General features: G+C 39.8%; 1 protein-coding gene across 20 annotated transcripts in view; it reads left to right on the forward strand.

Moving 5' to 3' along the window:
* MICAL3 (microtubule associated monooxygenase, calponin and LIM domain containing 3) overlaps positions 1 to 27,044 on the forward strand; it is a 149,193-nt gene that overhangs the window by 37,019 nt on the left and 85,130 nt on the right. For all 20 annotated transcript variants that reach the window (XM_058853043.1, XM_058853050.1, XM_058853047.1 and 17 more), the window contains 15 exons: positions 8,331 to 8,706; positions 14,342 to 14,549; positions 15,562 to 15,678; positions 16,388 to 16,489; positions 17,045 to 17,200; positions 17,725 to 17,825; positions 18,393 to 18,650; positions 19,243 to 19,358; positions 20,641 to 20,767; positions 21,271 to 21,364; positions 22,495 to 22,642; positions 23,887 to 24,083; positions 25,015 to 25,127; positions 25,611 to 25,673; positions 26,399 to 26,572. In XM_058853043.1, coding sequence (XP_058709026.1) covers positions 8,443 to 8,706; positions 14,342 to 14,549; positions 15,562 to 15,678; positions 16,388 to 16,489; positions 17,045 to 17,200; positions 17,725 to 17,825; positions 18,393 to 18,650; positions 19,243 to 19,358; positions 20,641 to 20,767; positions 21,271 to 21,364; positions 22,495 to 22,642; positions 23,887 to 24,083; positions 25,015 to 25,127; positions 25,611 to 25,673; positions 26,399 to 26,572 — 2,238 coding nt within the window. In that variant the 5' untranslated portion in view covers positions 8,331 to 8,442. The remainder of the gene's footprint in view (positions 1 to 8,330; positions 8,707 to 14,341; positions 14,550 to 15,561; positions 15,679 to 16,387; positions 16,490 to 17,044; positions 17,201 to 17,724; positions 17,826 to 18,392; positions 18,651 to 19,242; positions 19,359 to 20,640; positions 20,768 to 21,270; positions 21,365 to 22,494; positions 22,643 to 23,886; positions 24,084 to 25,014; positions 25,128 to 25,610; positions 25,674 to 26,398; positions 26,573 to 27,044) is intronic.

Genomic DNA, 27,044 nt, shown 5'->3' on the forward strand with positions numbered 1-27,044 from the left:
AGCCTGGGAGAGGTTATAGAGGAGGTTTGTGGGATGTGTGGAACAGACCTCAACCAAGTGATCTAATTAATGAAATAAAAGTTATAGGACTAATGGGTGGGTGTGTTTCCTTCCTGTGACAAATTTGGATTTAACATTGTGTCTATTGCTTGTGTTCACTATCTCTCCTTTTATCTACCAGCCCCGTGCCTTTAGAGTCTAATAAATAAGTTTTACTGTAAAAATGAGGTGCAGCTCCATAGTGAATCTGGCCAGAAAGATAAACCATGATGGAAAGGAGTCTCCTTCTGGTTCCTTTCAAATGCTGCCTGATGCCCTGTTCAGACTCTACTCAGTCAATAGTGCTCTTGCTGAGATGTGTAATTCTCTGCCTCTGCAAAACAAAATAAAATAGCTTAATTGTATATTATGGTCTGATCTAGTGACTGATGTGGGAGCACAGTACATGGCTGTGAAGCCTGTTCAGAAACAGCCTGATCTAACCTAGATGGAGTTTTGTTGTCGTTGCCATTTGTGATTTTAGGTGTCCAGACAGACTGCAGAGCACATATTGTCATGCATAACTTGGAAGGAGAAAGGAAGGAAGGCTGGTGTAGTTTGAGTTTCAGGAGCAGGGTACACCCATGAGTGGTTATAAACACACTGTGGGGTTTTCTTGGGCAGCAGGGAAACTTGAACCTGGGGGAATTTAGGTCTTACTGGCCATGCATGGGCTGGGGACAGGGGCAGATTGAGCATTAAATAGCTGGGATGAAGAGTGACTAATTACCACTGACCTCATCTGCAGGTGAGTCTTTGAGATGCTGTTCCTGGTTGGACTTCTCTTAAGGGAAAGGAGGTGGCAGTTCTGGAGGTCTGGCTTCAAGGGTTGATTTTTTAGGTTTTAGTGGTTTTTTTGATTCTGCATGTATCTTTTATATTGGGGGAATTATACAGGCTAAGGTTGCACCCGTGGGTTATAGCATGACCCCAACCCTCCCTGAACTTGTCCTAGAATAAAGCTTGGGATTTGTTGTTTTTTGTTTTTTTTTTAAAAGTTCAGCAGTCTTTAAATGGTGGTTTGTGGGTTGGAGAAGTCTTTACAGCTCTTTTATTCAAATGTCTATTTACTTAGATTTCTTGGCTGCCAAAAGATTCTTGCAAGATGTGTATAATGAAGAAGATTCCAAAATGTTGAACTTCCTCTGCTTTCTGTAATCAGTCTTCTTCCACAGAAAATGGTTATATATCCAGTAAATAACCTGTGATCTGTTTGAACTCTCTGTGCAGGGGATTTGTGATGCCATACCCAGCTGACTGTGTAAAAATGGTGACATTAGGAATCTTGTAATCCTGTTTTCTAACTCCCTTGTCATCCACCGCTTCCTTTCAGGAAGTGCCTGCCTCTTTTCCACACCCATTACAGCTGAGAGTTGGAAGCAGCACAAATAAAACTTGCTTTCCCATGTTCATATTTTACTGTCTGTAACTGGAATATTTGTTTTGTGAGAGTCTGGATTTACCAAACCACGGAGGGGTGAGTCCTGGAGTTGAAAGTCTAGGCATCTATCTGCTGTGATTAAAATAAATGCTTGCACAAATGACCAATCTTTGAGCTTTCTTCTGAAGTGCTAAATATTTCTCTTAATGACTGATGCAAATGAAGGGGGCTTTGGTAAATTCAGCCTCATTTGGATCCTGTGACTCTAGGTGATAAGTAATCTTTGACCTATATAAGGGGGAATTACAGAATTAATTGCAATCAAATTACAGAATCAAATGTAAAAAGTTGGAAAAGACCTCTTGAGATCACCAAGTCCAAGCTATGACCCAACACCACCGTGTCAGACCACAGCACTCAGTGCCACCTCCAGTCTTTCCTTAAACACCTCCAGGGACGGTGACTCCACCAGCTCCCTGGGGATGCTGTTCCAGTGCCTGACCCTTTCATTGAAGAAATTCCTCTTGATTTCCAGGTCTGAAGCTCCCCTGGAACTGCATCAGACTGTCTTGTCCTGTCACTTGTTCCCTGGGAGAAGAGGCTGACCCCAACATGGGTACACTCTCCTTTCAGGTGGTTGTAGAGAGTGATAAAGTTACTCCTGAGCTTTCCCTTCTCTACTCTGGGCTAAACAACCCCAGCTCCATCCAGTGTTCCTCACAGGCCTTGTGCTTCAGACCCTTCACCAGCTTTGTTCCCTTCCCTGGCTAATTAGCTAATGAGGGAGAACTGAAGCACATTAAGTGGAGGCAAGTGCACATAAGAGAAAGCAAGCACCTACTACAGAGGGTGCTAGACCTTTTCATTTTCAGATCTCTGAACCATTCTACATCCTCAATAAAGATTGGGAACTTTTATCCTCTTGTCACTTGCAGATCCTATGGTTCTACCTGTCTCTTTGTCCCTGTTGATTATCTTCTTTGTGATCACTTCTGTGATCATTGCAGGCTGTGTTTTGGCGCTAGCTTCTGGCAGATAGAAGCTTTCACTTATATAAGTTTTTGCAAATGTGTTCATGTGAGTTTCATTAGAGAATTTCTTTTATGAGCTTTTTTTTTTTTTTTCCCCCAGAATACAAATACAGGCTCTTTGTTTTTTCCCTGTGTCATGGAATGGTTTAGGGTGATCAGTGCACTGACAGAATCTGGAGACCTCAGAGGACGTGGCTCAGTGGGCTGCAGAGGTTGTTAAAGTGTGTTTGTATCCTCCAGTCTTTGTTCTGCCCAGAATTTCTAATTGGGGCAGAACAGTGTTCTTGTTCTCTAATGTTCACTAAAGCTTTTCCCCAAAAAACTGGTGTTTCTTGTGGCATACACAGCACATTGGCTTGGAAAAATGAATGGCTCCATGTCCTGTATGGTGTCAAAAGCTGATATATCTTGCTGTGCTAAGGCAACCAATTTGTTTTATTCCCATTTGAAGTCATAGAAGTAAAGTTTTGTGAAAGGATTATTCTGATAATTTTAGGAGTCTTTCTTTTGTTTTGTTTTTTAAATAGGCATTTCCTAGGGTTATTAAATAGTGTTTGCAGAACTCTTGGGAAATCCAGCTTGTAAAACTGGGTGGGAACTAACTTTAGGATGCATTTCTATGTTGAAATGTAACATCAGGAACAGCTTCAAAGCACTTCAGATAAGGGATTTCAACTGTGTTGCTCTGTTACGTTGTGGTGTGAGAATGCCACCTGTCCAGGTGTCCTACTATTATTCCTTTACCATCCTCTGAGGGGACAGCAACCTCTTCCTTGGTATAATTTCCTTTTTTTTTTTCCTTCCAAGGAAAAACATTAATCTGTTCCTTGGTTTCTTTCTTTGGTAGTGTTCATTCATTGTAGGGAGTGCTGTGATCAAAGAGTCGTGTATGACAGCAGCAGCAAAGTATATTTTTTGAATTCTCATAGATAAAAGGTTGAATTTTGTAGGTCAAATGCTTTCAGTAGTTGTGTTGTGGCATTGAAGAAATGGTTAGTAATAAGCAGCATACACATTTTTCCTTCTGTACTTTGATGTGAATTTGGGAACCAAAATATTTTCTGTAACTGCTTCTGTATTTTTATTTTTCCATGTTCTTGTGTATAATCAGCATTGCTTCTCAAGTCAGTACTGGGCTGAATTTTTCTTGACATGAGAATTCTGTGAATCGTTTGTGTAAGTGCTAAGAACACGTTCTTGTATTTGCAGTCAAGTTTGGCTTTGGTTTCTCTTTCTCCCACTTTTGGCCTTGCTTGGAAGGGAGGGTAGACAGGAAAGAGGTGGAGACCCAAGAGTCCCATGTGGTGGACAGAAGTGACCAGACCAAGTTTAACAGGTGTATTAAAACACAGTTTTTTTGACAGCTTATTTGCTTGAGTCTGGAATCCCATCTCAAAACATGCTGTGGACAGTGCTGACGTGCCCCTTTTCCATCTGGTGTAAAAGGGAAGCTGCAAACAATGGCAACCACGCCTTTGTCCTCCTGCTTTCCCCTTCTTGCTCTGCATAATATGGAGCTAAAATAGTTGCCAGTTTTGGCTTTAGCTTTTCTTGTCAAAATTGTCCTCTTTTTGCCATCTGTTCCCTACTCTTACCACTGCCCTAAAGCTGTACTTTTTGGTACCTGTGATCACTTAGAAAGTCATGAACATATTGTAGAAAATCCATTTTTTCAGTTTTAGCTAGAAGTAAAAGAAATTAAATCTTGGAAATTAAAACAGAGCTTTTTCATTTGTTGGAATAAAGATTTTTTTTGTGTGTGTGGCTTCCTAAAGAAGGGAGGCTTATGGGATTGAGCCATTTGTTCATCTGCTTTTCAGTTCATCCTTAATAACTTTTGAACAATTTCATCCAGATTCAACGAGGAATAAGAGTCTCAAAGGTAATTGGTTTCCTACAAGAAAACTGGAGGCTAGGTGGAGGAGAGGGACAAAAATAGGTGTCCCCACTGTCTGTAGCATAAGCTTAACTATAATCTGTGCTTAGGCTTTTGCTAGCCAAATTCCAAGTGTGTCCTGGCTGCCTGGGTACTGCAGTAATTTCAGTTTCCAGAGCATTTTACTGAGTCTTGCCTAGGCACAAGCTACAGAAGGGGCCGTGGAAGGAAGGCAAGGGCATAGAGAATGTTGTTGGAGACTGGTTTTATGATCATGGACCAGTTTGGTTTCAAATTCCATGCGGTATTACCTCTTCTTCTCGATGCCTGACTTCTCAGAGGCTTGTCTGTCAAGGGTGCATCTGTGGTGTTTGCCTGGCTGTGAAATAAATGTAAGAAAGCATTTACATTGTGCTCAGAGCAACTCAGCATTCTGAAGTGCAGCTGGGCAGTTACTTTGGCAAATCTTTTATTCACTCCTGATTTAGGCTAGAGAGAACAAGTTGTGAATGTGGGTGGAATTAACCCAATAATTTCTGATGGCTAAAAAGAGATGGCTGAAAAATATATTCCCGTAGAATTTTTTTTTCCCTCAGGCTCAAGTTATTGCTTGAATGAACACTTTGAACAAAATGAGGATGGAAATGTAGAGGGGGGGCAGTAACTCTTATAATGGAGTTTATTTGCCTGGAATATACAAGCCCTGCATTTGCAACATTTGCTGCAGAACTTCAATTTGTACAACCAAATTCATTATGTGTAGAATTTGCAAAATTTCCTCTTATCTCTTGGCTTTGGCAGAAGTAGGGCACTGGGCTTTCTTTCTCGTGTATGCATTTGATAAAATATTCATATTCCTGCGTCTCTGGTGACTGGGGGGAAGGAACCACCACCTGGAATTATTCACTGCCTGCATCTCTGTGTTTTCCATTGGTTTCTTTTGTCCTGGGTGAGTACTGGAGGTCCTGAGGGTACTTGGAGCCATGAGTCAGTGACAACCTCCTGCTATTATTGTAAATAGCAACGTGAACGCTGTTCTTGCATGAGTTTTTCCACGGGCTTTGTCTTCCTCGCCCAACGCAGGAGCCAAGGAATTCACAGAGCATCTGAGTCAGCAATCAGCTGCCTCGAGACAAAACATGCAGGATACTGCAGCCCTGCAGAACAGCCAGCAAGGCACACAAATACCCTGGAAACCTGGCAAATAATTCTTGCCTGCCCTTGCTTTCCTCCTGTAATTTCCATGTTCTCTGACATGTTGCTCGTGGATTCCAAGGGGTGTTTACATCAGGAATGCAGAGTTCTAGGGAGTGACCTAACGTGGTGACTGAAGCCTCGGTGTTTCACCTGTGGGCATAACTGATTTCTCAGCATGTGTGAAATGGGATTTGGGCACAGCTGCCATGCTGAGGTACCCCTTGGGATGTGCTGGCTCAAATGACCTGCTTTCTGCAGGTTTGGCTGCTGGCTTGGCACACCTCAGACACACGGCAGTAAGTTCCTAGAGTGAAAGGAGGTTGGGTTTAAACTTTGGGGTCTTTGAGCAGTGCTAAACCAATGCTGCTTCACTTCCTTGCTGAAAAACTATGGCTGAAGCAAGAATAAGAAATGATCCCTATGCTGTCCTTACATCTGGCTGTATCAGTAGTGGAATGTGGACTAACAGACCCAAATTTAGGTCTTAATTTAGGTCATGTAACTCGTGTTGCTTTTTCTGCAGAAGTCTCAGTCATCAGCACTGGTATAAAGTGAATGTTTGGGTGGTAGAGTGGGGGTGCAAGAAGTGGGGGGAACATAATTCAGCTTGGAATGTTGTGCTGATTAATGAGGCATATGACTTTAGACTGTAGGTATTTTATTGTGTTTGTATGACACAGAGACACTGAAATGACTCCTTCAGCGTTAGAGGTGTTTTGTGGGAGTGCATTATAACATTCTTGAGAACAAAAGAGGAGAGACAGGCCTTCAGTACCTGGTGGGGCCAGAAGAGCGGTGGAGAGGGACTTGTTACAAGGACATGAATGATAGGACAAGGGGGAATGGCTTCAAGCTGTTATAGGGCAGGTTTATGTTGGATACTGGGAAGAATCTCTTCACTGAGAGGGTGCTGAGACACTGGCACAGGTTACTCAGAGAAGCTGAGCAGAGAAGCCCCATCCCTGGAAGTGCTCAAGACCAGATTAGAGGGGGCTTTGAGCATCCTGGTCTAGTGGGAAGTGTCGCTGCCCATGGCAGGGGTGTTGGAACTATGTGACTTTTAAGGTTCCTTCCAAACCAAACCATTTTAGGGTTCTGTGCCTTAGGCCTCTAGTGCAGTGATTTCCCTGAGGTGCAAGCCTAGAGCATGTTTCCAGCTTCACAACAGTGCAGTTAAGATGGAAAATAAGGAAAACAGTTCCAATTTGCTTAGTGAGCAGTACTGCTATAGACATGGGCATCACTATCAGCCAGTTAGAGAAACAGCTTCATGGGTACTGAATCCTCTAAGGCAGTTGTCCTAATAAAGTTAGAATTGCATTCTGCACTATAACCCATTGTTATACTTTGACTTCTGTAGGAACTTTTATTTTTAGAGACTACCAATCTGTGGCTTATGTAAAAGTTTCCAGGTCTCCTTTGCCATTTCTAAACATAAACAATAAATACCATGTTTGGCTGAAAAGCAGGAGTGCCCAAATAAACTACTGGAGAGCTGTCATAGGGGAGGGGAAGAGACATGAGCTGTAATGTTTGACTTGGCTTCCTGTCTACTGGAAGCAGGAAAAGAGCTGGTGAGAATCTAAAAAGTTTTATCCAAGTGCACATATTTCCCTTTTTACTTTAATACCCTTTGCACAAAAAACAAAGGGCAAAAAGCACCACAGAAGTGCTTTCACTTCCACAGTTGGTGTATGTGTTCCCATGCTGCCTTCGTATCTGAAGGCAAACAGAACTATTCTTTCTCAGCAAGCAGGGTAAGCTGGTGTATGTACTCTAGTACTATGTATAAAAGAAGAAAAAAGGTTTATTATATATAAAAGAGAGGGAGAGGAAGAGAAGATATCTATTCTTCAAACAAAATCTCTAATTGTGATCCAAAGAATTGATTCTGTAGGTCGCCAGCCTGCTTCTGAGGGATCCCAGAAATGAGCAGCACAGCTCATGACAGCAGATCTGACCCAGATTAAAGTAGACCCCAGCTACCACCTAAAATTTTGTATGGACCTGCATATCAAAAGCAGTTGAAAACCACAGAATAGATGAATTAGTATGGGAATCTTAGAAAGCTCATGGAGCAGTCACATCTCACTCTTATGCTGCTCATTTACTGACAAAAACACGTGTACAGGCTTTAGCTAAGGGAGATATCTATACTGCTTGATGCAACACAGACAGGCTTCCTTTCTTTCAGTTGACATATTTTCCTAAGAAAAGGATTGCTATTAGCAGGTTTAACTTACTTTTGAGATTACAGTAACCATCACTTTGCAAAAGCCAGTCTTGGCAAGGACTCTGTATCAGCTTGTGCTATGCCATCCTCTCTCATCTCTATTTATCATGACCAAAGACACATGTCTTTTCAGAATGAAGGCACCAAAGCTTATTCTACTGATGGAGAACCAACTCTTGAAGTGCTCTGTGGCAGTAGCATTTTTAAGAGCAGCCCACAGCCATTGCTATGGTGTTACACAGTAACTGGGACATAGTAGGTCTGCCTGTTCTGTTTTTACAACCTCTTGCCCTCTTCCAGACATCATGGAACATCTGCCTGTTTACTTGTAACTTCTCTGCTCTTCATGCAGAATGAGTTTTGATAAAACTTCTGAGGCACTGGCTCAGGTTAAAGTATTTTGTGATTCTGCAGAGATGTGCTGTTGTCTGCAGTGAGGCTCAGTGTAGAATTCCATGGGATATCAATCAGCTGGGGACTGATTTGGAATCTGGGCTCAATTCAGCAGGCTTAGACAAAATGTTGAAAAAGAAAGAGCAAGTTCAGTGACACTTTCTTCTTTTTATTTTATAGGTTAATAATGCTTGTGAGCCAGAGGTGAAAGTGGCTCAGCAGAACACCATCGGGAAATCTGGCAGACTGGAAGAGCACAGCTGCCCCCCTGGGCAGCTGCCACGTGTGAAGCATGGAGGAAAGTAAAAACGACAAGGTGAACCAGGCTCATGTTCTCTTCGACAGATTTGTCCAGGCTTCCACCTGCAAGGGGACTCTCAAGGCTTTCCAGGAGCTCTGTGACTACCTAGAACTAAAGCCCAAGGACTATCGTTCCTTCTATCACAAACTCAAGTCCAAGCTCAATTACTGGAAAGCCAAAGCCTTGTGGGCCAAATTGGATAAAAGAGGCAGCCACAAGGACTACAAGAAGGGGAAAGCATGCGCCAACACGAAGGTAAGAGGTTCAGTACCCATTACCCAATCCCTCTGGGATACACAGTAAAAAGGGATGGATGTAGAAAGATATTACCTGGTGTCACTGTAAGCCCAAGGAAGTTTCAGGAATGTTCTGACAATTTTAACCTTTGATCAGCAATGAGAAATTCCTTTTGTCACCACCAAGTGTGACTGCCCACCTGAATGTTTGTATTTTATTCAGGAGAAACAACCAGCATGTTCTTACACTGTTTTTGTGGCATTGGTCCTATAGATAGATGGCTTGGAAAATTTTAATTGGTAAACCTTTAATCTTGGTTAATTTCTTTTTTGTATTTTGACAGTAACAGGAATGTGTGCTGTTGGAGTCTAGGATACAAAATATGCACGTTTGGAAATTTCCAGTTTTAATTTGAAAATTCTCATGACTCTCTCAAGAAAACGGAACTTTTCTGCCAATTTGGCAAAGCAGACTGTTTCCTATTATTTAGAAAGTGATCATTTATATTCCAGGTTCAAAGGAAAATAATATACTGTGGAAACTCATACCAATTCTTTTTAAAAGGTTGGTATGTGTGGTATTTACTGCAGGAATTCCTGCTTTTACACACACACACAGAGCATTTTACCTTTTTTTTTTAACCTGAATTATTGTGAGCTGGCATTTATGTGCTGTACCCCTTGGACAGTACAATTTGAAAGCAATTCTTTATATCATTTACTGAAATGTGAATAGAATAAGTTGGTTTTGTAAATAACCAAGCACTCTTGTTTTTTAAAAAAAGCAAATAGTGCAGAAGGGGATAAAATTAGAACAGGTTTCTGTCCTCCTTCATTGAGGACAATAGGTGCTGCTCTTTCTCTTGAATAGTCACCTTTTGAGAGAGGGAAATACTTTAATTGGAAGAGTCAATGAGTAATTCCTCAGTATAGAATTGAGGGAGAAATATATTTTGTTCAGACAATGTCATTTCAGATCCGTGACCTTACATTTTCCCCCAACTGGTTATTAGAAAGTTATGCTAATTTCTTAATTGTTTATCTTGTTTCACTTTCCAGTGCCTATTTTCATATGGATGAAGGCATTTATAATGAATTACTACAGTAACTCTTGGTAAACTCTGAAAATCAAACAATTGGGCATTGTTGGTAGTCACAGTGGGCAGTAGCTTCAGCACCCCAAGAATCCTACCACTGTTAAAAATTTACATTTTTCAGGCAACATAAGAAAGGAAGGATTTACCTGAAGATAATGTTGTGGGTTTTGTGTATGCTTAGGAATAGGCCTTCCAAGCTCTATGAGCATCATGGAGAAAAATTCTAAATTTTCTGCAAAATTGATTGCCCTGTGCATTCATTAGATTCAGGAATTGTTCTTAATTTGAATGAAACATAATGGCTTGACCTGAATGAGGGTGTTTAAGTCTTTGAAATGAAGATAAGTGGTTTATGTTTTCATGACAAAGAGATGGAGGGAGCAAGATGTAGAGGTTTTTAACTTATTTGAATAATAGACAATAAGAGTGATTTTTGCATCTAGGCTCTGACTGTATTTGTTAACACTGTGGAAAAAGTTGGTTCAATAATAGAGATGAAACATTAAAGAAGGGATTGAATGAGCAGATAAGTGGATAGTGCTTGATTGGGAGAGCATACAAAAAAATCAGATGTGAGTGGAGAGTGACATCCAGCTATGAAAGGCATCCAGAAAATCAAGTGTGACATTTATCTCAAAGGGAGGTGGTGAGCTGAGTTCAGAAGGACATTAGAGCTCCATTTGGTTGTGTTGGGCTTGAATTAACAACTAGGCAGCCACAAGGAAATGTCAGAAAGGTAGAGATTTTTATCTTGGCCAAAAAGTAGCCAAGTGTTGAGTTGGACAAGTTTTGTGAGTTGACAGCTCTGCCAAAGCTGATTGAAGCAGTGTCACTGAATGAGGTGATGCAAAGACAGTTTATTGAGGAAGATCACACATGAGATCATGGGCAAAGCCTCCAGGAAGTTGGCAGTGAGAGGAATGAGACCCAGAGGAGTACTGAAGCTCAGAAGTCATCAGAAAAGGGTGTGCTTTATAGCCAAGTGTCTTTAAAACCTCTCTTCAAGCACAGTTATAGAGTGAATAAAAGGAGTAAAGCATCCTGGGAGTGATGTTTGACTGAAGAGGTTGCTGGGGATTTTGTATCATCCAAAAGCTTAACCTATTTCATACACCAAAGCCAAGTTAAAGAGAGTGAGAATGGAACTGGAGAACTGGGATCAAGAGAGTGATTGTAGAAGTAGCATGTGGTGGTGAGATCAGCAGAGAGACTCATGAGGTCGTGTGGGACTGTCCCTCATTGAATGATGAGGAAATGATTGATGATGAGATGGAATTGAATGGTGAGAGAAACCTCAGAACTTGCTGGTGTTGGGGTGAAGGACCACAGTGGTGGGAGTGAGCAATGACTGCAGTGGACATATTTTTTAAACTGAATTTCACTATGTATTCCTCTTACCTTTTTGTCTATGTTTCTATTAATTTCTTGTTTCCTATCCAAATAGTATCTGCCATTAAATGTTTAAATGGAGTTCCTAAGACATAATCCTAACTGTTCAAAGCAGAGGCCTTTTGAGAACTGAGTCATGTCTGATTTTTCCTAACTCACTTAGCTTTATATTCCTAATGTTTAATGTAATCTGCAAACTGCTTATTAAAAGGTACAGAAATTTAAGTGGGCATGTGGAGATGATAGAAGTTAAAATAAAGATTAGGGTTTTATCCATGTCAGAACAGAAGTCAGTCATTTCATTAGGAAGCCTGGCTTCTGTACACTTGAACATAAACCAGTTCTGAAGTTTTCATACTTTGTAGGATAGCTCTTAATTGCCCATTTAAAAATTGTTCAAGGATGAGGTGCTGTGCCTGGAGTTGGGCAGTTTGTGCACATGGCCAGCATCCAGGCTAACCAGAATTCAGATAAACAGAGTTCACAAAAGTGTCTTGGACTCGATGGGTTGTTCAAATGTAAATAGTTACAAATGGTGCTCTCTCTTCATTGGTTATACAGAGAATACAGCATTTCAGTTTGCATTTGATGTTCCATTACCATGGCGTTGTTACTGGAAACTTAATTTAATCTGTCTGAAAGATCTTGAGCAAGAAGTGTTTTTGAGGGGTGAGACAGCTTCAGTGCAGGGAGTTGCAGCAATTGCTTGGAGTCACTGAAGGGAAAGGGAACAAGGAATAACAGTAGCTGCCTTTATTTGGCTCTACTTGGCATGTCACGGGGTCACTGTTGACTGAGAGTATCAGAAGGTGGGTTTTTATGAGATATCTGAAACTGGAAAAGAATATTTTCTATTTTTAATTGTGCTTAGAATTGATGTTTTATAACAACATAATTTAATGGCTTTGTGATGGTATTAAAAAAAAGGCAGCTTTGACCATAAATTACTTAGCAGAGTATTTTATATCCAGCACATCTAGAATCTTAAACATAACCTAAATGCTTTTAACCACATCCCTACGAGGGAGGAAGGATAGAGAGAGAGAGAAAAAACCTTTTAAGTTCCTGTGACAAAATTGCAGGCAACTAGTTTATAATTTCCTGAAACCTGAGTTTGAATAGTCTGATTTTAGTACAATTCCTTGGCTGTTGTGTACTCCATCATAAATATTTTATATGTGGAAGTTTGTCAAAGTATGAAGGTCACCCAATTCAGTGTGTTCTTGTTTCTTATTGGAACCCAGGCTCTTTGAAGATTGCAGTTGTCAGCCAAGCAAAATTCTTACCTGGATAAGTATGTTATGCTGAGCTAATTTTCTGAAAAGTTTAAAAAAAGAAAGGCGAGGTGGTGTTTGGGAGTTACACTTAGCTACAAAGAAAGCAATATTAAACTGGTATAATATAGTAGATCCTAATACTGTATCCTAATAAGGATATAGTATATATAATAAAATATATTATATTATAAATATTATTATAAATCATTACAATATTATATATTATAATATATATGATAATGTTATTATAAGTTGTTATTATTATAAAATAATAATCCTAACAATGATTCCTTATATCAGATTACAAAATGGACACCTGTTCTATATACAGTTTTATTTAGGTATTTATTAACTCAGAGGTTGGGTGTGCCTTCTGTCCCAGATGCTTTCAGGTTCCTGAAGCCACTAAAAAAGCAGTGGTGTTATTATTCCCTTCCCTGTTGTCTAGACTTGGATCTCTGACCTCAGATTTGTGTCATTTCTTACCTCATTCGGTAGTCTTAGGTGGAATTTGCATGTCAATAGCTGTGTCATCGCTGCTGTAACTTGGACTGGTTTTCCATCATTCAGGCTTTACATTTGCAGCTCCACGGTGCTTGCAGAGTTTATGCCCCAGAATAAGTGGTGAGAATGTGGCAGACTGTAAAAATTGTCCGATGGGGATGACCACTGAACAGAAAGTTTTGTTTTTTGGGATTGGTTGTCTATCACAACACTGGCTGATAGTTAAATTTTGACATATTAAAGAATTTCTCAAAGAGCTTTTCTTGTGCAGCCATAAGGATCTGGAGGAGAACCAAGGGCAGCAGCAGCCACCTCAGTAACAAGGTCTTTATTCCCTGTCTCTGGTTTACTCAGTAGAAATCAAAGTACAATGATGATATGACAAAATGGACTGTGTACTGTGTTTATGTGACTGCACATACCAACACTTTCTCTGTGGACCTCAGTTTCTGTGGTTAAGAAGTGGCTCTTAACTATCTTGGCTTTTTAATCTGAAAGTATTTTGCTGCATCATTCTGTTCTCAGAAGGTACTTCACCACTAGACACGCACATATTTTACATTCTCAAGTTGTTTATTAGCATCTGATGGTGTTTGTGACTAGAGTGGAAAAAGATAAGAGAAGGTGAAAGGCCTTCCATATGACAAAGGTTGAGTTGGAGAAAAGATTTCTCTGGTCACACAAAGTTCATGTTTACATGATGTTTACTTCCCCAAAGCCTCCTTTGCTACAGTAGTAGAAGCACCAAAGCACCAACAAAGGCATAAATTAGAGTGCTCTGACTTGGCTACACTGTTATTCTGTTATTCTAAATTATGGTGTTTATAAAAACATGAGTGTCTTGTGTTTATCTGCTGTAGCTGTTGCAATGCTACTTAGATATTCTTCAGAAAGGCCAGCTCAGGGTTTGGGAGATGAGAGGAAAGCTCATCATTGGTTTTATTTTTGTTTTTTGGGGGGTTGTTTTGGTTTTTTTGTTCGGTTTTTTTTGTTGTTGTTGTTTGTTTATTTGTTTAATTAAAAAAGAATGGAATGTGGGAGGGAGAAGCCTTCAGAAATTTTGCTGTTCTCCAGGTAGTTACATAGCTTGGAAAGTATGACTTGGCAGCTCTTCTTAGATCAATGGCTGCAAGCACACAGTTTTGCTTGCCTGCTTTCTGAGTCTTTTCACTTCCCTGCAATATACTTCATTTTCAGGCTGTGGTTACTGCTTTAACCATATGAATGGCAGAACTGGGCAGGTAGAAATAGAAAGACTGATCTGAAATTGCAGCTAATGTTTCAGACAAAGAACACTTTTAAGAGCCATGGGATGCTCGAAAGCTGCTGCAGAAATATCTATTTCCTCCAAGGACTGTCCAGTTACTCTGTGCTGGTTGTTTTGCAGTGTCTGATAATTGGGGCTGGACCCTGTGGCCTTCGTACAGCCATCGACCTGTCGTTCCTGGGAGCCAAGGTGGTGGTGATAGAGAAGAGGGATGCCTTCTCCCGCAATAACGTCCTGCATTTGTGGCCCTTCACCATCCACGACCTCAGGGGCCTCGGCGCCAAAAAGTTCTACGGCAAATTCTGTGCAGGATCCATAGACCACATCAGTGAGTACAGCCAGGGCTGGACACAGCAGCACTGCTTCTTCCTGGGGGAAACGAGGGGAAGGGTGTGGGGTAATGAAAATTCAGCCTGCACCAGACCCTGCTCTCGAGTTATAATGGTACAGCTTTGCATCGTGCATTCTGGGCTCGTCATGAGATTAAAACATGCAGTGTTTATCTGTCATCTCTTAGACATTCCTTAGGCACAGCTTCTTCCTACACTGAAAAATACACTTGAAGCTCAAAGTTTTTCTTTTTCTTTTCTTCCTATTTTTTGCTGATACATTCCTGCAGCTGCCACATTATTCTGTTGCTCTTGAGCAACTTGTAAAGAAAAATTAGTGCATGCTTTTAAACATTCGTATGAATTTCAGTCTGGAGAAAGGAGGAACAGTTTTGGCTTTGTTAATTTTTAGAAGAGAGATGAAGATACGTTTTGATTAAATAGATGGTTATGTGTTAAAATTGAGAAATAATCTTGATGATTTTTAAGTTCTGTTAAATCAGTCTTCTTTGAAAGCTGAATACTTTGGTGGAGCAGGAGTTATTTTTCTTTTCTTTTTTCGTCCCCAAAATTGACTGTACGTGGTACAGCCAGGTGTTGCCCACCAGTCTGTGTCTTGTCTTTTTTATTTTTTTAATTTGGCAACAAATGATAAAACTGGAATATCTTCATAATTTCACTCTTGCAGGTTGCTTTTTCCTTCTAATTTCTTTTCATTTTTATTCTTCCATCTTTTTATGCATTTTGTCTTTTTTTTGCATATCAGCACAGCTAAAATTTAGTGTTTAAGTGAAGGATTTTTTTTCATTGCAGTATCTGAAATATGGCAGTATGGTATTTTCCTTCAAATTAATTGAATTTGCACATTAATTTTCATTCCCATTGCCAAAGTTACCTGAAGAAGAAGAAAGTAGCAGCTGGCCTTGAGTCAGGGTATCAGTAATGTCCACATGGGCACTTGTGCTCTTCTCTTTTTCTTTTATTTCTCTATCATCTGCCTTTTTTTTGCAGGTATCCGTCAGCTCCAGCTCATCCTTTTGAAGGTTGCCTTGATCTTGGGAATAGAGATCCACGTCAATGTGGAATTTCGGGGGCTCGTTTACCCTCCTGAGGACCAGGAGAATGAAAGCAAGTAGCACTGAAATGGGCAGTAGAGAAGGGGGAAGTTGTGGTTGGATACACAGGCTCCTAAACCTTGACTCTGCTTATGACATTAAGTCCTTTCCTCGTGCTTCATTAATAAGTTATTAATCCATTTTTGCTTGGATTTTTAGTAGGATTTGTTTTTCTAGTGACAAATCCAAATTAGTTGAAATTTTTTTGAGTTTGTATGAAGCAAAGTCACCAGAAGGACTACACAGAAATAGACCAAGACATGGCAAATTGTAATTGCTTCTAAAATACTTAAGCCTATTACATAACATTCTGATAACATTTTGAAACAACTCCTTTCTTTGCATTCACTGAGGATATTCATATTGGTGAATGATCCTTGTTATGCTTTTAGTATCACTGAAACCTGTTCTCTGATCACCACAGGAGATGCAGCTTACTTGTTTTTTTGCCTTTTATTAATTGTATAGATAGTAGAGAAGTTTGTAGTTGCTCCTAAAGGGATTAGAGGAATTTTAGCAGAGCTGTTAAACGTTTATGCCTCTGATTCATATGGAATTGCTGCACAGTTCAGGAATAGCCCTGTCATCAATGTAGCTGGTCCTGCAGGGTTTCTTGACTGATCATGTATTGAAGGATTTATTGATAGTAAGAACTGGTTTTATCTATTTTTTTCTGTGATTATTGCCATTTATATTGTCATTAACTTGGAGTCTATCTACAGGAATAGGTTGGCGTGCATTGGTCCACCCCAAAACCCATCCAGTGTCTGAGTATGAGTTTGAAGTAATCATTGGAGGGGATGGCAGGAGAAACACCTTAGAAGGTAATGGAGTGTCCATAATTCACCTCCAAACAGAACTTATTCTTAAATTTGTTAGAACAAAAGTGGCTTTTAATAGGACAATCTGCATCTGGAAATACCACTTGACAAGTGATAGGGAGATTAAAAGTCCACTAAAAATCCATTTGTAGCAAAGACGTGGGTGGTCTTTGTTTTCTTCCTCTAAACTAACAAAGACATGAGGGGTTTTGATCTGGATAATTTTTCCTACATTTTTTCTTTAGTTGAGTGGTGTTGTCACTCCTACCTTTGGGTGTAGGATCTGAGGTGTTGAATGTTGTTCTGTGTAGCAGAGAAACACATGTTAATATTTTTTTAATGGAAATTGCAGCTTTGGAAAGAGAGATGAGAGAGGGGGTGGTGAGGAGCTTTTTCCCTAAACAACACTTATTTTCTGATGAAGCAATTGTTCTTTCCTCAGTGGAGGAGTTTGTAACTTATCAATTCCCTTCTCCCTCTTTACTTTGTCTGTGGCATACTGAGCCTTCTCTGAAGGTGTGTCTGGTTTTCAGCCTTGCAACTTTATCCTTCCCGTAGGGTTTCGCCGGAAAGAATTCCGTGGTAAACTTGCAATTGCTATCACAGCAAACTTCATCAATCGCAACACCACAGCTGAAGCCAAAGTAGAAGAGATCAGCGGTGTGGCCTTCATCTTCAACCAGAAGTTCTTCCAGGATCTCCGAGATGCCACAGGTTTGCCGGCTCTTGACAGATTTCCAGTGAAAACTATTTGTATTTATTGTTACAGCTTTGCAGCTCAGATTTGTGTGTTTAATCAAGAAGCAAGCATCTCGTGCAAGGCAGTCAGTCCTTGCTGTCTCTGGCTTCCCTATTTTTGCAGCTGCTCTGCTGTACAAAGCAGATGTGTGTCATTTTGGTTCAGTAGCTGAGAACTTAGGGTTTTCAGGAAATCAGAGCTCTAAATGGGAAGAGGTCATGAATCCAGAGTTCTCTTTCACTCCACATCTGAATTGTAAACCTTGGAGTGATGATAAATGGATTTTTTTAAAAGAGGTAGCTTTATGCAGGTGAAATGTGCTGTCTGTGGTTTTATTGAGAATTCAGTTTTAAAGTCACCCAGAGCATGGGAGAAAGTTGTCATTCCCTCTGATTTTCTCTAATGGTACAGTTTCAATTTACTTTCTTCTGGTAGGACTTTTGTTGCACATAACTCCTAACTTGTTCCTTCACTACCACATCTTTTGTTCTGTCACAAGGCATTGACTTGGAGAACATTGTCTACTACAAAGATGATACACACTACTTTGTCATGACTGCCAAAAAGCAGAGCTTGCTGGATAAAGGGGTGATACGGCATGTGAGTATTAACTTCTGTATTCTCTGTAAGCTAAAATTGTGGTGACAATTTACTTTTGGGAAGGTGAAAGTAGGAAAATGTTCTTTTCCTCCATCACATAATGTTTTTTATACAGTTGTTATTTTAGAACATGAATGTAGTTGTGTTCTAAAAGGCAGTTAATGCCCTTCTGAAGTATTTTAAACCATCAGACGAGGTGAAAACCTGTTCTTTTCAAATTTGTCTCCCTTTGTAGATTTGAGAGTTTTGTTCATGCTAAGATAAAATATGCTAAAAGAACATTTGATAGTTTATTTGAGCTTCCCTCATTTTATGGGAATGAAAAATGCCCAAAAGTTTCTTAGCCCTTTCACAGTCAGAAATGCAAACAGGACTGTTAACTGTTTGCAATAAAAGATTTATAGATTTTCTCCTGGAAGCATTAACACAAGTAGGAATGAAAGAAATCAGCAGGCAAATTTGTATGAGTGAATTTGTCAGAATTTTAATGCCAACTACCATATATACCCATCTTAAAATCAACTTGTGGGTTTGACCACGGCACTTTTACTTTGCTGGTTTTGGCAGGACCACGCCGACACAGAGGTCTTGCTCTCCCGGGAGAACGTGGACCAGGAGGCTTTGCTGAACTATGCCAGGGAAGCAGCAGATTTCTCCACTAACCAGCAGCTGCCATCTCTGGACTTTGCCATCAACCACTACGGGCAGCCTGACGTGGCCATGTTTGACTTCACGTGCATGTACGCGTCCGAGAACGCCGCCCTGGTGCGCGAGCAGAACGGCCACCAGCTCCTCGTGGCGCTGGTCGGGGACAGCCTCCTCGAGGTTTGTGTTCAGCTGGAGGCTGTGAGCTCTGAATGAGCCACAAACCTTTGCACCATCACTGAAATGTTTGCTGCCTGACATAGGGAAAGCTGCTGTTTGTTGTAGGATAAAGTGGGAGGTTTGAAGGAAGGGTGGGAGTGTTGGGAAAAGAGAATTTTTAGCATGGTAATGATGTCGCTTAGGAAAATGTGTGCAGAGCTTTTTCTGAAGTTCTGCCTGTTCCATCTGCTTCTTGTTGGGATGAGTTGATTCTCTACAGAACCTACTGTAGGCCTGCTAATAATTAGCATTTTGTAGTTGGTTTAAAAGTACTGTCTTGAAGAGAAGCTGTTAAGGCACTCCAGGCTATGAATTACTGTTAGAAATAGAGGGACATTGATTTTGGAAGAGCTCATGAGCTGTTCACCATACATCTGGTTTCCTCTAACCCAGTGGGAGTGGAGCTTGAAGCTAATTACTGAGTTATAATTTCCCAGAAGATTACTGCCTGAATATGTACTTGATACTTCTTTAAGAATTTTCCCTAAGTGATGCTTTTCCTTTCTCTGCTTTTCTTTTTCTTTTTTTTTCTTTTTGTAACCTATAATATCAGCCATTTTGGCCAATGGGAACTGGAATAGCCAGGGGATTTTTGGCTGCCATGGACTCTGCTTGGATGGTACGAAGTTGGTCGCTTGGAGCTAGTCCTTTGGAAGTTCTTGCAGAGAGGTAATGGGGAAAGTGAATACATTTACAGTTCTAATCCAATCCTCCAGCATCTCATCATTCATTCCAGTTTCTTTTAGTACAAATGTGTAGACAGAATGGGAGATACAGACTCTCACTGTTTTTAGAGAATGGTTGAGGGTATAATTCAGTTGAAGAAAAAAAATTTCAGAGGAGTCAATAAACTGAGGTATGTGGAGGAGTAAGAAATGTTGCTGTTCCTGGTCCTAGTTTTAAAGGATTAGATGAAGAACTTTTTTTTTAAAAGTGCTTATTGACATTGCATGGACAAAGTGAGCCTGACTGTCACCAGCCCTTCAGTGGCAAACCAGGTGAAGATGTAGGTGCCTTTAAAGTACCAGATACAAAAGTTCTTGCCATCTCCTATTATTTTGTGGATACCTTATTATTTCCTTTTAAGGAAGCTGTGACCTGCTATTTTTCATGTTGTCCTTGGTCACTTTGTTTCATGTAAGCCAAGCAGCATCTCATCTCTTTTGAAGTATTGAGTTGTTGATGTGTTTCAATCAGCTTTGGATGAGTGTTGTTTTGGTGACTCAAAGCAAATTTGGTGATCTCTCTTGGAGATCAGAACTGGCTTAATTAAAGAATGGAGTATGTTAAAGCAACAGTCTGTAGGTCCTATTTTAAACTTCAGCAACTGCAGCTTCTGACTGTCAGGAACCATAGTATAATGTCTAAAATTGCACAATGGCACAATTCATACTTAAAATTCCATTTGTTTGAATTTAAAAGAACAGTGAGGAAAATAATGTTGCTGTTGAGGCCAGACTTCACCTTTCCATTAGCCACTTCAGATAGCAGTAAGATCTTCCCTGGGCTTTCTCCTCAATGTACTGAACAAACTCAGCTGTCTTGGCCTCTCCTCACAGAGCAAATGCTGCAGTCCCCTTGGTGGCCCCTCTTCCTGAGCTCCTCCTGTGTCTCAGTGTCTTTACTGTACTTCAGTTTTGCCCAGTGAATTGTTCTCTTCCCTCCTTTGGAATTCTGATGTTGTATTAAAGTGCAGATTTTTATATGCTAATGCTGACTCTTAGCTATGCAGTGTCTGAAGTGGTTAGATTTCTGATTTGAATGTTTATCTCTCCAGAGTTTATTTAGCCATAGTAGTAGTGATGCATCTCTTAAGAAAAAAAAAACCAAAACAGAACAAAACCTCAAACCAGCCGAAACAAACCAAAAACCCCAAACCACCACAAAGCCTAAATAAAACAAATGAACCAAAACAAAACCCCAGACATTTTTTTTGTGTTATTTTCCCAAGGGAAAGCATTTATAGGCTGCTGCCTCAGACCACCCCAGAGAACGTGAGTAAAAACTTCAGCCATTACAGCATTGACCCTGCCACCCGATATCCCAATATCAACGTCAACTTCTTGCGGCCACAGCAGGTAAATCACAAATTGTGCCTCTGAGTGCTTGTAATCTGCAGTGTCTTTCCTCAGGTGAAGCTGTGCCAGTGTTCTGGGAACAGACAGTGATGTGTGTATAACATGGAAGGGTTGAAAGGTAGTTGCATCAGTCAAGAGTAGACTTTTGTGCTTGAACAAATTCCTTTTTAGGAATGCTTGATTCTGATAATTTTAGCTGTGATATGATGATACAGGAAACCTATAAATGTGTGTTTTCTATGTGTGTACGTGCATTTTCTTTGTAATAGTCCAGTTTAGCAGTCTGTCATTGCAATTTGGTGTCCACTGAGCAGCAGCAGCAGTCAGCTGGACTGTTCAGCACTGATCCTTGCTGTTGTGAGTTCTTGGGATAGGATTTTTGCTACCTACGTGTACTTACCTTCCTTTTTGTACTTTGGGATGTTTCCTTATTGTCTTCTGGTTATTTCTGTGTGTATCTATGGCATGTTGATCATCATAAATGTTTTTGTGCGTCATTTTAGGTACGCCACTTGTATAATACAGGAGACTTGAAAGACATTCACCTGGAGATAGAGAACTTTGTGAACTCCAGGACACCAAAGCTGACTCGAAATGGTAGGTCTGGCTGCTGTCCTACTCCTTTTGGTATTCTGGAAGCTGGATCAGTGCAGGAACAAGAGAGCAGGGCTGTAGAGTATTATTTTACCATTATTTAACCTCTGCATTTAGAAAATGTATCCACTAATTGTTTTGTCAACAGTCTGAGCTTACAGTTTTTCAAGTTGCCATTAGCATGGGAATTTATTTTTGTTTGCCTAATTTCCCTTGCCTTATAATGCTGTTAATTTTCTAAGCATATTTGTTTGTATAGGCAGTTCTTTTCATCTCCTTTATCTCTAGCAATGTCCTTGCTTAAAGTGCAGAAGCCTGGACTGAGTTTGCTCTAACAGTAGACTCAGAACTCTTACAAATGTAACAGAAGTTATTGCTTGTGCAGTCTTGCATGTTCCTGCTTTCCTTTTCTTCATCTCATCTCTCAACTAAATGAAACCTCACTTTGCTTGCATTATTCTGAGAGCTAGATGCCTTGTGATAAGCATTTCAGTATCTGTCTACTTGTCATACCCTGAGGGGTATGTCAGACTTTTCCTTTTGCACGCCTTGTCTTGGATGCCCAGATAGTGTTCTGGGATTCCCAGAGTGGCTCTTTGCTGCTGAGCCTTCCTTCCACTGCTGAAGAGCTGTGTAGTCTCTGCTCTTTGCCCTGCAGCCATGTCCCTTTAGGCTGTAGTCTCATCAGATCTTCTGGTAAGACAAGGTCAGAATAGGTCATTGCTTTTAAAGGAAAGTTTTCAAGGGAGAAGAAGTTACAGAAGTACATTTGCAGTTCTTCCTGTAGAAGTAGTATATCTGGGATTTAGAGAGCATTGCTACTGTATGTCCTTTTGATCATATTTAACAAGCCTTTGCAACAGTTTTATATTTCCTGGGGCTCTTTTACAATGGCCAGGGTGAAAAGTCTGGCAAGTTACAACTTAGATAATTACTTTTCAGCAAATGAAAAATACTTTCTTGGATTTTAAATAGATATGATAGTATTTTTAAAAGAAAATAAGAATCCTGTCCTCTGTTACCCACTGTAGAAGGAGCTTGTTTTTTACATTAAGGTTTTGCTTGTTGACTTCTGGAGTTTGTGTTGTATTTAGAATTTGGGCTGGTTTGAAATGTGCTATCTTTTTTTCCAGAGTCTGTAGCTCGCTCTAGTAAATTGCTCAGTTGGTGCCAGAGGCAGACTGATGGATATGCTGGTGTTAATGTGACAGATCTCACAATGTCATGGAAAAGTGGCTTAGCTTTGTGTGCCATTATCCACAGATACCGTCCAGACTTAATGTGAGTAACTGGCTGCTTCAAATAACTGGGAAGAGCAGGAAATTAGTGATATTTGAAACTAATAATATGGAGTTGGAGGCAGTGCATTTGTGACTTATGAAGAAACGGATTGAAATTAATTCAATTAAACTTGATAGAAACCAATGTCCAGTGGTCCAGTAGCAGAATGGAAGGTCATGATAGTTTGATGAATTTGAAAATAAATGTGTTGTCATTTTCCCTTCTGGATGATTGGGCAGGATTAAGCTTCAAATTGGAACTGAGTAGAAAGCATTATTGACTGACAGATTTTGTGTATGGAGTAAGAAACACTTCATAGCTTCAGTTAAATCTCTTGTGAGCAAGTCTCTGCACGGTCCTTTATAAATTCCCTGGTTATCAAAGCAACTCTTTCTAAAGCCTTTCAGGCTTCTCTTTCTAGAAATACTGACCCACAGCCTAAATAGAGAGTAGTACAGTCTGCACACTGACTTTTTGGTTGGGTGAATGGCAGAGGTGTCCTCTTCAGTGCTAAATTGGGTAAAACACTGCCCAGATTCTAGAATGGGAAAACACTGGCTGGAAAGGTGACAGCACCAAAGACTCTGGTACTTTAATCTGAAATGCCTCCAACTTCCCAAAGGGACATCAGAAAAATTCTAGAGCTGTACTTGAAGACATAATTCACTGTAAAACATACTGAAAAAAATGTGGAGTTATTCCAATCCATATGCACCGAGTTACTTCTATATTGGTGTACTTGTTAACATGAGATACACTGTTTAATAGCTTTATAGCTTGTGGAGAGTTCAAACAGCTTTTAAAATGGTTCTTGTAACTCTCTACAAGCTATAGCTTTTTATATAGTTAGACAAGTTTTGGAAAAAGCTAGCAGAACAAAAATATGGATCAGTCAAGGAAAAAAGGGACAAAAAGTCAAGATTTAATTTAGTACCAAGCACAGAGAAGATTTTATGTAAGGGAGAATGTACAATCTTCCAACAAAGGAGGAAGTGGAGATGTATTTCAGAGGATAATGGTTTTAAGAAGAAAAGTCTAGGTTTTTAGCAAGAGCAAATAAATTTTTAAAGAATATATCTGAGCCAAAGTTTGCTGTAATTAAGTAGCATCAACTTTGTCATGTTGGTGGCAAATAAAATTAGGGTTTCAAGTGAAAAAATTATAAAAAAAAAAAGGATGTTTGAGTTCTTTCAGAAGACTGGTTTCTACTTGAATCAGTGCATGGCCTCTTTTGCCCTTTGCAGAGACTTTGATTCCTTGGATGAGAACAATGTGGAGAAGAATAACCAACTAGCCTTCGACATTGCTGAGAAAGAGTTTGGAATATCTCCCATTATGACTGGAAAGGAAATGGCATCTGTTGGAGAGCCAGATAAGCTGTCAATGGTGATGTACCTCACACAGTTCTATGAGATGTTCAAAGACACCATCCCCTCTAGTGGTAAGCGCTTTGGGGCACTTCTGTCAGATTTAAAGGCTGCTCCAGGGTGAATGTGTGTGCTTCAGTTACCTTCATGCTGCTTCTGCATGAGCACATAGAGTAGTTACTCACTGTAGCTTTACATTACAAAATGATTTGTTTGATTTTGAAGAATTTGATTTGTTACTGATGCTGATAAAAACCATGATGTCAGCAGCAGGGGCAAAAGAAGGACTTGATACACAATAATGTCCTCAAAAGTTCTAGACTCACTTCAGCACTATTAGATAAGTTTTCTGCTTTCTTACTATTGTTTGTTTGTTTTAGCTAGGTGCCTTGCTAGTAGCTGTTGAACAGGTAATTTCAAAACCCCAGCTGAGTTTTATACATATTCACCATCTGTGAATGGTGAGAGTAACTTGAGGCCAGTGAGGAACAAAACATCTTTGATCAGAACTGAAAGATGTAACTACCTAACCCAAACCAGCATAGCCAGCCTTTAAATATTGATAATGTTGTTACAGCTCTTTATTACTGATTATCTTAATTCACATCTATCTTTCTGATAAGGGGGAAAAATTTGGTTTAATAGCCTTTAAAAAATTTAGTATGTATCATGTATTATTTCTAAAACTCTGGACTCTTTAAGAATACTGATGTTCATGTTCTTTAAATCATGAACATCAAGATTATTATTTTATTTTATACTTTAAATATAAATGTAAAATAAAGTAAATGAAGTAAACATAGTATCTGTTATGGGTGATTATAAACCCTGAAAGAACTGCTGTGGGCAAAATGAAGAAGCAGAATAGCTGAGAAAGGTATTCATTCTAGACATTTTGTACAGAGAATTTAAGAAAAAGATTGGTATGTTAAAAAGAATCAGTGAGTCCTTCAGTTGAGTATTTAATACCGGTTCTTGTTATTTGTTCTGCCTTTTCACTAACAGATAGCCTGGACCTGAATGCAGAAGAAAAGGCAGCCCTGATTGCCAGTACCAAATCTCCCATCTCCTTCCTCAGCAAACTGGGACAAAGCATCTCTCGGAAGCGCACTCCCAAGGTAACCAGGCACAGCCCTGGGGACACTTGGGTCTGGCAGGCTGCTGGACAAGCAGTGGCACTAAAAAAGCAGCTGTTAGTGTTTATCAGTGCAGTTAGTTTGTGAGAGACCACGTGTTCTTGGTATGGGACATATATATGATTGCAAAATTGCATCTGTAGCATGTACTCTCAATGGTGTATATCAGTCTTAAAATCTTAGCCTTGTTGTAGTGTTTGGGCATATATTTTCTCTTGGAATATAGCTACTTGCTCACTTTTCAATGATTTGAAAGTGTTGAAGAATTGTCCAACTGAAGATAAGAATCCCCTAAGGAGTATCTAGGGGAAAAAGAAACTTTTTCTTAAACAAAGGGAGAATGAGCACAGAGAATTAAATAAGCTTTGCAACTGAACTGATTAAGTGCACTGATGACACTTATTTCAGTCCAGAAAAGTGTGATGCTCATTTTTGTTTTCTTTCCCCTGCTCCTTCTGTTTTCAGGACAAAAAAGAAAAGGAACTGGATGGTGCAGGAAAGAGGAGAAAAACCAGCCAATCTGAGGATGTAAGTATTACAGTGAGAGGTGTCAGGGAGCAAAAGAAATGGTAGGTACATTTTTCTCACTTCAGTTCTTTTATTTTTTAATATAGGATTTATATAGGATTTTTTTAGAAACAAATTAATTTTTTAGATACAATTTAATTCTTCAGAACTTACACTTTCATGGTATCTCCAGTGCAAATATTTAATTAATGTTTGTGAAAGAATACTACATAACAAATGAAATGTTGCAATTCCCTCATACTCTGTTTTTATCACAAATTACAATGGTTTGAAGACATCAACACTCAGAACTTCTTAGTAAAATCATACAGTACTGTCAAAAGCTTGATGTATAATTAAACTTTGGCCTTGCTCTGTGCAAAAAGCATACATTTCCAGTGTGCCCCATAAGGCTGTCTTTCAAATTCAATGTTTATAGCCAAATGGGTAAAGGTGAATTAAAATTCAGTGCTTTGGGTTTGCTGTTTGAAGATGGGCCTTTGGTTTATGTCAGGGTGTTTCAGCTGAGGTGTTTTAGGTAGGTAAGTGTATCAAATAAGCTTGAAAAGATCAGTAAAATTTAACAGAACACTTGTTGACTTGCCAAAGGAAATGAAAGTATGAGCTTTCAAGTGGGGCTAAGAGATCTGTTATCTACAGGGTAAGAAACTTTTCACAGCAAAGGGGTAGAAAGGAAAAGGTGATCTGGTTGTGTCTTGTTAAATTTTGATGTCACTGATTGTTAGGAGGACCTCCCACGAAGCTACAGAGAAGAAAGGCCCACACTGGTGAGTGCCCTGACAGAGAGGAGAATTGATGCTGCCATTGGGAATCAGAACAAAGTCAAGTCCATGGCAACCCAGCTACTGGCCAAGTTTGAAGAGAATGCTCCGGTGCCGTCCTCAAACTTACGAAGACAGGTAGGAGATAGATAAGAAACCCCTTTATTTTGGAATTGTAGAGGAAAACCATCAATGATAGCATGCATTCCCCAAGACTGGATGCTAGTGTTGCTTTTCTACTTCAAAGGCTCTCCTAGAGAAGAGTGAAGTTGACCCAAAGCTTAAAATTAACAAGTACAGGGTGGAGACAAACTTCTTTAAAAAACCCTGTTTCTCTGTTATTGCCCTTATTGTGTAATCTTTCACAAACATATTACCAGCAATTTAGTTTCTTTTGTAACTCTATTGCTCTTTAAAAGCTTTCCAGGAATGTTCTGCTTATACTGTTTAAGAACAACCATTTGATTTCTGATTTGAACATTTTCATATCGGGTTACATCTGTTTGTTCTCGTGAGCCGTGATTAAGCTTTGTACGTGTATGTATGTGCAGCAGATAAATGCCTGGGAGTTTCTTGGCAATCAGGATGTTTGTGTCATTCCAAGTGAGTC

Source organism: Poecile atricapillus, chromosome 18 (assembly GCF_030490865.1).
Source record: "Poecile atricapillus isolate bPoeAtr1 chromosome 18, bPoeAtr1.hap1, whole genome shotgun sequence".
NCBI lineage: Eukaryota > Metazoa > Chordata > Aves > Passeriformes > Paridae > Poecile > Poecile atricapillus.